Source organism: Calliphora vicina, chromosome 3 (genome assembly GCF_958450345.1).
Source record: "Calliphora vicina chromosome 3, idCalVici1.1, whole genome shotgun sequence".
Classification (NCBI taxonomy): domain Eukaryota; kingdom Metazoa; phylum Arthropoda; class Insecta; order Diptera; family Calliphoridae; genus Calliphora; species Calliphora vicina.
In genome coordinates this window covers 90,092,632-90,106,933 of record NC_088782.1, presented here as the reverse complement: position 1 = coordinate 90,106,933, position 14,302 = coordinate 90,092,632, and the positions used below count along the sequence as shown (strand labels likewise).

At 35.2% G+C, this 14,302-nt stretch overlaps 1 protein-coding gene across 1 annotated transcript; it reads right to left on the bottom strand.

Moving 5' to 3' along the window:
* Nucleotides 1–6,022: 6,022 nt before the first annotated feature.
* LOC135955625 (uncharacterized) lies at nucleotides 6,023–12,156 on the bottom strand. The gene is made up of 4 exons (XM_065505982.1): nucleotides 12,047–12,156; nucleotides 11,226–11,412; nucleotides 7,047–10,935; nucleotides 6,023–6,882 (listed from the first exon to the last, which is right to left on the bottom strand). Exons 1-4 carry the CDS (start codon nucleotides 12,154–12,156, stop codon nucleotides 6,023–6,025), a joined length of 5,046 nt encoding a protein of 1,681 aa, XP_065362054.1.
* Nucleotides 12,157–14,302: the final 2,146 nt, after the last annotated feature.

Genomic DNA, 14,302 nt, shown 5'->3' with positions numbered 1-14,302 from the left:
CTTCTTCTTGTTTTTTTTTCTTCTGTTTACATGTTTTGTTTATTTTGTTTGTTTGGTGCGAATTTGTGATTTGGCAATGGATAAAAAAGATAAGTAAAAACATAAAATTGTAGCATTATTAATTAAACAAATATAATTTAATTATTATTTTCATTATTAGAAAAAAGAAAAAGTGCAAGCAAGTGGGACCAGGGCAGCGAGCGGGCTTTATTAGAGGTGTGGGCTGAAAGAATGGCAGAGCTGCTACTTCTACAAATGAATTTAACTTTAATCGGACTTTTTATTTCTTTTAATTTATTTATTTAATACAAAAATCTTTTTCTTTATTTTGTTTTGTTATGACATTATTGTTTGGACAGCTGATTTTGATACATAAATAATCGATAAAAATTAGAGATGACAGTCATTCGTTCGTAATTCATAAGGTAATTCAAACTGAATTACGTACGAACAAGGTAATTCACACTTGAAATTTTGTATGGCGAATCATGTAATTCAGTTCGTAATTGGGGGTTGAATGACGAATGAGAGCGTGAATGACGAATAATGTCGTCGTGTGAACATGGTATAACAAAACCTACCAAATTTAAAATATTTGAGAAATGCTATATGAATTCGTTTCAAAATTAATAGTTAACTTTAAATTATATTATTGCTGCTATAAAATTATCCAGAGGAAGAATGATATTGAAGCAGAGTTTAACACATATTATTAGAAAATAAAAGTTTTGAGAGCCCTTTGTCATTTTTTGAACTCAACACTACTAAATAAATACACATTTACCTGACTAATCTAAATATTTTAGAAAATGCTATCTTCATATTTTGCAAATATGTAGTTTTATTATTTTGGCTTAACATAAGTAGTTTTTTTGTTATTATTTTAATTATTTTTTTCTTAAAAATACTTCTGTATTCAGAAATACCGTAGCCTACCAAAATACGACAAATATCGGAACAAACCAACCAAACTACCAAAAGTCAATTTGTTAACTTCAAACTACCAATTTTGGTCCAATTGGACCAAAGCGGCAACGCTGTTACCAACTATCATTTTTCCAATATTTCTCAACTTTGATGGAAAATAAAAAAAAAAACTATCAATTTCAATATTTCTCATATTTTCAAAATAAGTTCTTTGATTATTCTTTTACCCAATGCTAAAATTTCCATCTGCCCATCCTTGTCCCATTTTTTGCTAGCGGTAAAATTTTGAAAAAACACATGGTTCCAAAAATGTGTTTTCATGTATTTTTGTTCAAATTTATAACAAATAACCGTGAAAACGCAAAAATTTTTTTTTAAAATTTAAAAAAAAATTTTTAATTTTAAAAAAAAAAATTAAAATAACGATTCGAAAAATATTTTTTTTCCAAAAAATGAAAAAAAACAACTTTGGAAAAAAAATAAATTTTGTTTACCTAAAAAAAATTTAAAATTTGTATTTTGAAGTATAATTTGGTGAAGGTTATATAAGATTTGGCATAGCCGAAAATGTGCGGGGACTGATAAAAAATAAATTCTTTTGCAATTTTGGGTACTAATTTAGAATTGTCTATATATGTTTAGATTTCCAAAGTGGCTATTCCCAAAGGCAAAAAAACAAGTAAGAAAGTATAGTCTGTGAAGCCCGTCCATATGATACCCTACATCAATTGCCTTAAAATTAGGTGACATAACTTCTGTATATATGAAACCTATTTAATAGTAAACAAAATAAATAAATCGTTACTTTAATATAGAAAGCCCCTAATTCGTGTTTTTTATAAGCCCAGATTTTTGCAAACAAATTCGGCTTAAAAAAACACCTTTCTATGTTAAGGTAACCAAATGCTAATTAATATTAAAATTTTTGGATTTTGTGTTTATTTTAACTAATTTTTATTAAAAAATAATTAAAAATAAAATTTTATTTCAACTTATCATTCACTTGTAACTTGTAAAAAATTTTCTGAGGGTCTCCATCGACCCTAAGCTTTTTTTCTACAATTCTACAAGTTTACAAGTGCAAATTTAGTTTAGTGAAACAAAACCACTTGTAGAAGTATGACTTGTAGACTTGTGACTTGTAAAATTCACTTGTAGCTACAAACTTGTAATTGTATTTTGATAAAACGCAATTATTCACAAGTTCACAATTTTACAGGCAAAAACACTTGTAATTGTGAACTTGTTGCTTAGTGAAATAGGCCCCATATTTAGCAAAAAATTCGGCTTAAAAAAACACCTTTCTATATTAAGGTAACCAAATGCTAATTAATCATTGAAAAAATATTTAGAAAGCCAGGACGCAACCTCGCAATCGGATTACTCATTATGGCGAGCAACAAAAAGTCTTAAAAGACCCGTTATATGTAAGTCCCCCTTGCGAAATTCAAGTGGTGGTTGGGCAAGAAATGATACTGAACAAGTAAGAGTGCTATATTCGGCTATGCCGAATCTTATATACCCTTCACCTTTGTTGTGGATGCATTATTATTTTTTATAATTAGTAGGTATATAGGTATGTAGTACATTGCCCACTTTCAGCGTACAGCATCCTAAATTTATCAACAACACAAAAAACAACAACAACGCCTAACGAAACAGAACACCAAAAGAAAAAACAAAAACAAAATACGCAAGGCAATGAAACCAACACACATCCAAACATACGTTTAATTGTATAAAAAACAACAACAAAAGAAACAAAATACGCAAAGCATGCACATTCAAACATACGATTTGTTGATTTTTTTTCAAAAAAACCAACACACAACCAAACAAAAGTTTAGTTGTATAAAAAACAACAACAACACCAATAGAAACAAAACACAAAAAAAAAACAAAATACGCAAAGCTTGAACATCCAAACATACGTTTTGTTGTTTTTTTGTCAAAAAAACCAACACACAACCAAACAAACGTTTAGTTGTATAAAAAACAACAACAACGTCAAAAGAAACAAAACACAAAAAAAAAAAAAAAACGCAAAGCTTGCACATCCAACCATACGTTTTGTTGCTTTTTTGTCAAAGCATGCAATACATTGTGTTTTTTGATGAAATTTTCAGAGGTTGTCTCGGATTTTTGCTCATATCTCCGTTATTTATGGACGGATTTTGCTGAATTTAAATAGCAAAATTCTCGAAAGTATGTCTGACAGAATTGTTGAAGATTTGGATCCCGGATATATCTGGGGCCTTCAGAAAATTGATTTCAACAGACAGACGGACAGACAGACAGACAGACAGACAGACAGACAGACAGACAGACAGACAGACAGACAGACAGACAGACAGACAGACAGACAGACAGACAGACAGACAGACAGACAGACAGACAGACAGACAGACAGACAGACAGACAGACAGACAGACAGACAGACACGGCTTAATCGACTCCGCTATCTATAAGGATCCAGAATATATATACTTTATAGGGTCGGAAATGAAAAATGTAGAAATTACAAACGGAATGACAAACTTATATATACCCTTCTCACGAAGCTGAAGGGTATAAAAAGGGAATCTGTTTGTTAATCATTTAAAAAAAGTATTTACACCGAACACATCAAACGAAGCAATTCAGTTACCACCTGTTGCACCCCATTTTGGAGCAGCCGTACCCCTACGTTTTGAGATTCGAGAGATCGAAAATGCCATTGTTGATTTAAATCCCAAGAAAGCGCCTGGTATGGACAAGATCAGCAACAAGATGCTTATGGAGTTACCCCGGATAGCAATAAAAATAATTCTTTTTATTTTTAATGCTATATTACGAGTTGAATATTATCCTCCAGAATGGAAGGTTTCACTGGTTACCATGATACCCAAGCCGGGAAAAGATCACACAAAAGTAGAATCGTACAGACCCATCAGCCTATTGTCTAATATATCAAAGCTATTTGAGAAGATACTTATGAACAAGTTGTACCCGATGTTAACTGAAAACAATTGTATTCCGAATCATCAATTTGGATTTAGAAGAAAACACAGTACTATCGAACAAACCCATAGACTTGTAAATATGGTGAGAAAAGCGTTTGAAGAAAAGGAATACTGTTCCGCACTCTTCATCGACATCTCTCAAGCGTTTGATAAGGTATGGCATGCTGGATTAAAAAAAATTGTATTCCGAATCATCAATTTGGATTTAGAAGAAAACACAGTACTATCGAACAAACCCATACCTTGTAAATATGGTGAGAAAAGCGTTTGAAGAAAAGAAATACTGTTCCGCACTCTTCATCGACATCTCTCAAGCGTTTGATAAGGTATGGCATGCTGGATTAATATACAAACTGAGTCAAAATTTACCCGCAAACACATAAGCTGTTGGAAAGCTATTTAACTGATCGAACTTTTAAGGTTAAAGAGGGAAACTTTTTAAGTACTGCACAACCCATTGAAGCTGGAGTCCCCCAAGGCAGTATCCTGGGACCTTTTTTATATTTGATATATTCGTCTGATAGGCCAACTAACAATCGCACTCATACATCAACATTTGCTGATGATACTGCTATTCTAAGCATTCATGAAAACCCTCAACAAGCGTCTCGTTACTTACAAAACCACATATTTGAATTAGAAAAATCAAATGTAGAAAAGATCCAAAGACGCCAAAACAAGTTTCTAAGAATGATTACAGTTGCCCCCTGGTATATCAAAAACGCGAATATACACAAAGATCTAAACGTGCCCATTGTAAAAACTGAAATCTCGAAAAATGTACAAAAATATTTAAAACAAGTAAGAAAGTATGGTCGGTCAAGCCCGACCATATAATACCCTACACCAAGTAAATGAGTCAAAATATTTTTCTTTTAAAATATCAATAATTTATATTCATGAGTGATTTTCGGAAGTGGGCCTTATATGGGAGCTATGACCAATTATGGACCGATCACCTTGAAATTAGGTCGTGTGATTTATGATTATATTAAATTTAACTATGTTGAATTTTGTGTGTATACCAACATTTTTAAGCGATTTATGCACGTTAAAGTGATTTTCGGAAGCGGGTCTATATGAGAGCTATGACTAATTATGGACCGATCGTAACAAAATTTGGTGACATGAATTTTGTATATATAAAACTTATTTGGAGCGAAATTTGTGTAGATACATAGATAAATTAAACATTTATGACCGATAAAGTCCAATTTCGAGGGGACTTTGTATGGGTGCTAGGTGAAATAATGGACCGTTTTCAGCCAGTTTCAATAGGCTTGGTCCTTGGGCCGAAAAAGTAATATGTATCAAATTTGATCGAAATATCTTCAAAATTGCGACCTGTACTCTGCGCACAAGGTTTACATGGACAGCCAGCCAGCCAACCAGACGGACGGACGGACGGACATCGTTTAATCGACTCAGAAAGTGATTCTAAGTCGATCGGTATACTTTAAGGTGGGTGTTAGACTAATATTTTTGGGCGTTACAAACATCTGCACAAACGAATAATACCCTTCCCACTATGGTGGTGTAGGGTATAAAAACTTGAAGTTCACCCAAACCCGCTGGCCCGCAACATATTAGATAACCGTGGCCACACTCGATTAAGAAGGAGGGACACAGCAGACCTAATCTAGAAGGAAGAATGCCAATTTAACCAAAACAACCATTGTTGAGGGCTGAACTTTAAAGTTTTGAAGCCTCAAACTTACCACGGTTCACTATAAATTTTTTGTCTAATTAAAACACTTTTTATATTTTAATTTTTATTTTAATTTAGATCTCTTTCGGTTTTATTTAATATTAGTTTTATTTGTTCACAGTTTAGTTCATTTGTTTTGCTTAACTTATGTATGTACATTAATTTTTGTTTTTGTTTAATTCATGTTTTGTTAATTTTTTGTTTTTAATTTTCACTGTCTTACAATTTCTTTTCTTTTTTGTAACTGTCCTCACAAGGTTTGAAACTAGAGTGAGTTTATGTAAAAAAAGAAGAATAGACAATAAAAAGAGATTATGAAAAACCGTTGGTCCAGTGATGCTAACCTTCAGTGCTGAACATCCCGGCCCCCATAAATCGGTGAAAATTAGTACAAGACATCAGTGGGTCCTGCAAAGGTGTAACCTAAAGCTGTCTTCGTAGCAACCACATTTCCCATTTCCAATTCAATGGCTCCATCGCGGCGTATAAACGGAAACACATCACATACCAATTCCAATTCAATTTGGCTGTTGGCTTGAGGGTCCATGTCGGCAAGGGTGTCCTCTGTAAATTCCTCGTATGGATTGTCCTTGATAGGAGCTGAATAGGGTCGACGGGGTAAATCTTCTGTTATGAGAGCTAGTAGCCTTTTACAAAATTTTGACCGGTTATTACGAGCTTTCATATGAAATTGAGCGAATCGAGTTCCGTTCTTATCAATTGACGACAGGTTGAGTCTTTTCACTGTAGATACCGCAATTCGTGAAATGCTGAGTGACTGGGTGAGCAAAGCTCTTACAGATGACCAGTTGTCCGACTTTTCTTTGGGGGCGATTCGTACGGTAGCAGTTGGTAAAAACACGTTGGGCCAGGTCACGGGGTCAATTGATGTTGTTTGGGTCATTTGTGATTTGGTTGTGGTGGAGGTTACTCGTTTGATCTCCGATTTTTTGTAAATGGGTGTGGGTTGAGGCTGCTTAAGATCGTAGGACTTTCTTAGTTGTGGAGCATCGTGCAATAGGGTGTTGTGACGTTTTGTGCAAACTCGACATCCATATTCATTTGGGCAGTTCTTCAAGTCATGGGAACGGGCGAGACAATTTAAGCAGTACCGTTGAAACATGACTACGTCATATCGCTCATCAGCCCGTGCCTTTAGAAAACGTTTACATGTTCTTAGTGCATGATCCTCCTTACATAGTCCACATGACCATTTCCATTCTGGGTCTCTGATAGATGACATAACTAGGGAATAAAAGACGATAAATTTTGAATTTTGTTAATGAATGATTAATTATGAAACAATACAACGAGTTTTGTAATGGGTCGTGTACATGTTCCGTTTGCAGTTCGAATGTCAGCAACCCTAATGTTGTGATCCGATCCGGAGTAAGTTTTCGTTACGCGACCTAATTTCCATTCATTGGGCGGTAAATTGTTGTCTTTGAGAACGACTAGATCATTCACTTTGACGTTTTCCTGTGGAAACTTCCACTTATACCTTCTATGGAGTTCGCCAAGGTATTCAGTTTTCCATCTTTGGCAAAAGGGATGATAGATAATTTTAAGGCGTTTCCAGCGGTTGACAAGAGTCAAGCTTTCGCTGCTTACATCAAGTTCAGCTGGGGTCAGTAATGGAGTACCAATGAGGAAGTGTCCAGGGGTCAATGGGGTCAAGTCGTTAGGGTCATCGCTAGCAGGGCTTAGGGGTCTAGAATTCAGGCAAGATTCTATACGGGCTAAAATTGTAGATAACTCTTCAAACGTGACTTTTATATTAGGCAATAATTTTTTCAAGTGTGTTTTAAAGGACTTTACGCCTGCTTCCCAGAGTCCACCCATGTGTGGAGCCCCGGGAGGAATGAATTTCCATTTGATGTTTTGATGGCTATATTGTTGAATGAGTTGATTCTGAAGAGTCTTTTGGAATTCTAAACGATCTTTCTTTAAAAGTTCTGCTGCTCCGACGAAGTTTTTCCCATTATCTGAGTATATGACGGCAGGACATCCTCGGCGACCTATAAAACGAGCAAATGCCGCCAAAAAGGCTTGAGTTGTTAGGTCGCTTACAGCCTCTAAATGTACGGCTTTAGTGGCAAAGCAAATAAAGAGGCAGACATAGCCCTTTGTGATGAGGCAGGCTCGACCCGTGAAGTTTCGTATATCAAAGGGTCCAGCGTAATCAACACCTGTAACTGTAAAGGGTCTCGATATTGTTGTTCGCTCAGGTGGCAGGGAAGCCATGATCTGACTTTGAGTATGTTTTTTATAAAGTACACATGGTTTGCAGTTATTTATAACCGTTTTTATTAAGGGCTTTAAACGAAAAATCCAAAATTCTGTGCGAAGTACTCGGAGCATAAGTTGGTTTCCACCGTGAATCGTTATTTTGTGTGTGAATTCGGTCAACAATCTGGAAAACGTAGAGTTGTATGGCAACAAAATTGGATGTCGTTCGTTGTATGTGAGCGCTGGTGATTGAACCAGACGTCCGTTGGCTCGGATGACACCTAATTGGTCCATGAACGGATTGAGTGTTAAAATACTGCTAGTAGAAGAAATCCTTTGTTTGAGTTTCAACTGCTTATATTCGTCTGGAAAGTGTTGTTTTTGGGTCAAAATAATGAGTCGAGTTTTGACGTCTATTATTTCTTCTGATGTAACGTCGGTTGAAGTTATCCGAAGGTGAATTCTGCTTACACCAGTATTTTTCCAGAATCGTAGGTCATAAGCTATAACTCTATATGCGCGTGGTAAATTGGAGAAACGGTTCAATGGGTCCTCCTGAGTGGTAGTAGTTAACGTCTTTATCGTTCTTGCTTCTAAATGTGTGTCATCTGGACTTCTGGATTTTGGCCATTTATCTTTGGGCAATGAGGGTGCAGACCACCATAAGTTGTGAGTTTCTAATTCTTTGGGCGTACATCCCCGGCTGGCTATGTCTGCAGTGTTCTCTTTTGATTCTACATGTTGCCATTGACGATTGCCAATTTTATCTACGATTTCTGAGACGCGATTCCCTACGAAGGTATTCCAGGAGCACGGCGGTTTTCTTAACCAGGCCAGTACTATTGTGGAGTCGGTCCAAAAGTAAGTGTCGATTTTTGTAACTTGTAGATTTGGCAGAATTCCTGAGGCTAAATTTGCCAGTAAGACGGATCCACAAAGCTCCAAACGTGGTAGCGATATTTGTTTAATGGGAGCAACACGAGTCTTAGAAGCCAGTAAAAAGGTAAACACAGAATTTCCAGACTGTATTCGGACATAAAGAGTCGCAGAGTAAGCTTTTTCTGAGGCGTCGCTAAACCCATGTATTTCTACATTGTGTTTTGGGCTATACCGAATCCACCGAGGAATTTTTAATGTATTTATTGCAGTGCAGTTTTTAACGAACCTCTGCCATCTATGACAAGTCAATGGTTTTAGGTTGTCATCCCAGTCGGTTTTATCTAACCAAATCTGTTGCATGATTAATTTGGCAGCAACAATTACTGGAGCTATCCATCCACAAGGGTCAAAGAATTTTGCGATTGTAGATAAAACTTCTCTTTTTGTGTAAGTTTCTTTTAATTCTACGTTTGGGGCAATGAATGTGAATGAGTCTGACGAAATGTTCCATTTGATCCCTAGAGTCTTGGGTCCGTCATTTTCGGATAGATTTAACCAGTCGAGTGGTAGTAGAGTCTCACTAGGTAAATCCTGAATGACTTTTGGCTCATTAGAGTTCCATTTCATTAGATCAAAACCGGCTGATTTTAAGACAGAAGCTAATTCTTTTCTTGTTTTAATAGCTTCTTCTATTGTATGACCCCCTGCTAAGATATCATCCACATACATATTTTGTTTAAGAATATTGGATGCTAAGGGATGTGTCATTTGCACCTCTTCAGCTAACTGCAAAAGCGTTCTTATGGCTAGAAATGGAGCACAATTAACTCCAAATGTGACTGTGAGAAGCTCGTAATCTTCGATGGGGTCACTTGTGGATTTTCTGAATAAGATTCGTTGAAACTTTGTTTGAGTTGGGTCGATTAGTATTTGACGATACATTTTTGTAATGTCTGCGTTAAATACAAAGCGGAAAAATCTCCATTTTGCTATCAGAAGAACAAGATCTTGCTGAAGAATGGGTCCTGGATATAAAATGTCATTAAGACTATTCTTATTTGACGTTGGGCTAGAGGCATTGAAAACCACTCTAAGTTTAGTGGTCAATCTTTCTGGTTTTATTATTGCGTGATGCGGCAGATAATAATTTGGAGCTTTATCTATATCCGAGGATTCGATTTTTCTCATGTGTCCTAACTCAAGATATTCTAAAATAACTTTGTCATATAATTGCTTTATTTCGGGTTTTTGGCTGAGCATGCGTTCCATTCTTAGGTACTGAGCCATAGCAATATTGCGTGAAGAGCCTATTTCTTCTGTTTTTTTGAAGGGCAGGGTAACTATATACCTTCCCGTTTCATTTCTACGTGTTGTTTGTTTGAAATTGTGTTCCACAATAGTGTCCTCGTCTGACCTCAAAATCTGTTTTGGGGTTTCCTCCACCTCCCAAAAGCGTGTGAGGATTTGGTCAAGGGACGATGTATTTAATAACGAAATTGTTGTTCTGGCTTGAGTAGTTTTTGGAGTTGGTCCCCCCACAATCCAGCCAAATACGGTTTTTTGTGCCAAAAGGGATTCCATAGACCTCATCGGTGTGTCCATGCAATAAATTGAGGGGCCTAAGTCGAGGCCTATTAGCAAGTCGATGGGTCTACTTTGATTGAAGTGAGGGTCTGCAAGTTGCAATTTTGCAGTCTCACTGAAGTTTTTCATGTCTAACGTTTGAGGTGGTAAATTAGAGGGAAGGGTCTTAAGAACTGGGGCCCAAACTTCTAACTTAAACGATGTGTCCACCCGTGAGCAAAGGTTAAGTAAACATGCTTTGGTTGAGGTTTCTGAAACTGTTTGACTCAAACCAGTAACGTGAACTACATTTCTTTTTGTGGGTAGTTTCAATCGATTTTTTAGTTTGTCCGATACAAATGTTGATTGTGATCCAGGGTCGATGATAGCTCTTGCCTGGTATCTTTGACCTCTAGTTTCTATTTCGACAATGGCAGTGAAAAGCAACGTTTCTTGTTCTGTACGATTTGTCGACGATTGGCTATTTTTGCGTAGGGTCAGGGACGTGAGGTTTGGAATACCTGATCTTGTAGTGGACTGTATGTTTTGGGCTCTCGCTGCGGCACTTGTGGTTGGTTGCTCGTCAGCGTTATTTTGTGGCAAGCTTGTAGGCTGGGTCACCGTTGCCTTGTGCAACAAAGTATTGTGTTTTTGTTTACACAGCCTACAGCTATATTTGCTAGGGCACTCTCTGACACTATGACTAATCGACAGACAGTTGTAACATGAATTTGTGACTTTTACAATATGGATTCGATCGCTTTTTTTTTTTCTAGAAATGTGGGGCATGATCGTAGGGTGTGTGACTCTTTACAATGTTGACACGTTATAGGGTTATTAATAAAACTTTTGTCGTTCTTATTTTTGTTATGACTGTGACTCTCTGATTTCGAAATGTTTGTTTGGAATGAATTCACATTCCTCTTATTTTGGGTATTTTTCGCGACTTCAGACTTGGGCGTTATGGATTTGTCCTTTGCCGATTTAATATTGCTTACTGATTCTAGGGTCTTAAATTTGTGGGTCAAAAACTTATCAAATTCTTGCCATTTGGGAACTTCGGCGCAATCGTCACGAGAATTTTCAAATTCATGAACAAGTGCCCTGGGAAGTTTTTGTGAGCAAATATAAATTAAAAACGATTCCCATGTTGAAGTGTCAATTCCTAGTATGCCTAATGTCTGCCTACAATCGTTTATTGTCCTTTGTAATTTTTTAATTGAGGCTCCAGAGTCTATAGAGGCATGAGGCAGATCCAAAATAATTTTATATTGCTCGTTAACCTGCATCCATTTATTTTCATACCGGTCAACTAAATTTTTCCAAGCTATGATAAATCCATCGTTCGTTAAAGGGACGTGTGAAATTGCATCTCTGGCCTCTCCCCCAGTTTTTTGGGTCAGATAAAAAAGTCTTTCAACGTTGCTAATTTTAGGATTTCTAACGTATATGGCTGTGAACAAGTCACGAAAACTGGGCCATAATTTATAATCGCCAAAAAAGGTGTCGGTGTCGCAAGGAGGGAGTCTTATTGATGAAACCTCTCTTTCTAACAGAGTATTTGACTGGCGTTCAACTTGTTCAATGGTTGTGTCCGTAAGCGCTTGAATTTCAGCATTGATTGACGAAAGGCAATTTTTATATGCCATTAGGGCCTTTTGGTATCGCTCCCGTAATTTATTTCTGTCAATTGGTTTATCATCATCCTGATCTAAGTCCCTACATTCTTCGTACGAACCTTTTTACTTGTTGCCATATGGACTCTAATTCTTCAGCCCGCGCTTCTGCTTGAATCTTCTCAAAATCGTCTAAATCGTTTGTGCAGTTTACGAATTTTTTCAGGGACATTTTTGTTTTTAAGTTGAAAAAGAGTCAGAATAATAATAAAATTCAGTCAAAAAATATTGCCTGCTAGCGATAAACAATTTGTGTCATAAAAATTTGAGTCAAATATTGTTTTAATCTTCCCGGTTAATTTTTCAAAATATTAACACAACGGTAACTCAGTTTTTATGTCTGTGAATAGTGATGTCACGGATATTTTATGCAAAAGAATCAAGCAAACATTCAAGTAGAAAATGACAAATCTCTTAAATTTTCTCTTTTGTTGTTTAAATGTTGTTTTTATTTTCTTCTTGTTTCTTTTGCTGCAGTAATTTTATGTTCACTTACTTGAGATGCTTGCTTGTGTTGTTGTTGCTGTTTTGTGTCTGCTGATTTTGCTGCTACTGATCCAAAGAATTTGGGTCCCGTTATGAGATTTGAATTCTTTTAAACAAAACCTTTTTCTTCTTTTTTGAGGGTCACAAAAAACTATTTTTTTTTTTTAATTTAAATTACACACACGGTTTTTGTATTTTCAGGGTCACAATTCAAAGTTTATTTTTGTAAAAAATTATCCGGTTCGTTAGGAACAAATGTTGAGGGCTGAACTTTAAAGTTTTGAAGCCTCAAACTTACCACGGTTCACTATAAATTTTTTGTCTAATTAAAGCACTTTTTATATTTTAATTTTTATTTTAATTTAGATCTCTTTCGGTTTTATTTAATATTAGTTTTATTTGTTCACAGTTTAGTTCATTTGTTTTGCTTAACTTATGTATGTACATTAATTTTTGTTTTTGTTTAATTCATGTTTTGTTAATTTTTTGTTTTTAATTTTCACTGTCTTACAATTTCTTTTCTTTTTTGTAACTGTCCTCACAAGGTTTGAAACTAGAGTGAGTTTATGTAAAAAAAGAAGAATAGACAATAAAAAGAGATTATGAAAAACCGTTGGTCCAGTGATGCTAACCTTCAGTGCTGAACAACCATGAATACAAAATTTTTTCGTCCGGCACTGGCTGGACGAAATTAAATAAATAATGAAGATACAATAAATAAATGATGAAAAAAAAAAAAAAATATCTTCCCCTCAATAAAACAATAGTGTATACGCATATACACCATTATTTTTATTGCATAATAAGAATCTACATAACTGATTCTATATGAGGTCAAAATTTGGTGAAATTCTAGCAAAGCGCAACGGGTCAAGCTAGTACATACACAAATGTTTGAAATTTTCTATGATTTTCAGCTACAAAATTAGAAAATGCGCGAAATTGAATGCATTTTTTGAAGTTGATGAGATGCTTTAATGTTAATGCATGTTTAATTATCTTCAATGATATTTTTTATGTTTCAGATTTTGTTGATTCATCTCGAAAGTTTCGTCAATATACATACATATGTATTTAGGGTATTACATAAAAATATTTTAACTAGATCATTACGTAAGGCAATTGAAATGCAATTTATTATAAAATATCAACAAATTTATGTAAAAATGCAAAAATTCCGTCAAGTATAGGGTATTCAATGGATTAACGGTTAATCGGTTAACCGATTAATTTTGGTCGGTTAACTGTTCGAATAATTTTTTTTTAAAATTGACGATGTTCAAATAACAAATAAACCGATTAATTTGTGTCGATTAACCGAAATTTAATTTTTTACGAAACTACTAAAGTATTCAAAATGTAAAAAAATCCAAGAAAAACTCCAATGGTATGATGGAGGAATTTATATGCTTAGAAAACACTAAAAAAGGATTGATTAATTGGATATTCTTTATCATGCCTTACTTTCGATTTCTTCAACATCTACAATCAAACAAACTAAAAAAAGTTTCAAAGGAATGCATATTCTTTTTTTAAAAGATTATTTCAGAAAATCTCCAGAAAATCCTAAAAAAACTTACATGTGTATATATTTATTTATTATTTTGTTGAATTGTTATGTTTTGTTTGTTATACCCTATACCACCATAGTGGGGAAATGTTTGTAACGCCCAAAAATATTTGTCTAACACCCACCTTAAAGTATACCGATCGACTTAGAATCACTTTCTGAGTCGATTAAACGATGTCCGTCCGTCCGTCTGGTTGGCTGTCCATGTAAACCTTGTGCGCAGAGTACAAGTCGCAATTTTGAAGATATTTCGATCAAATTT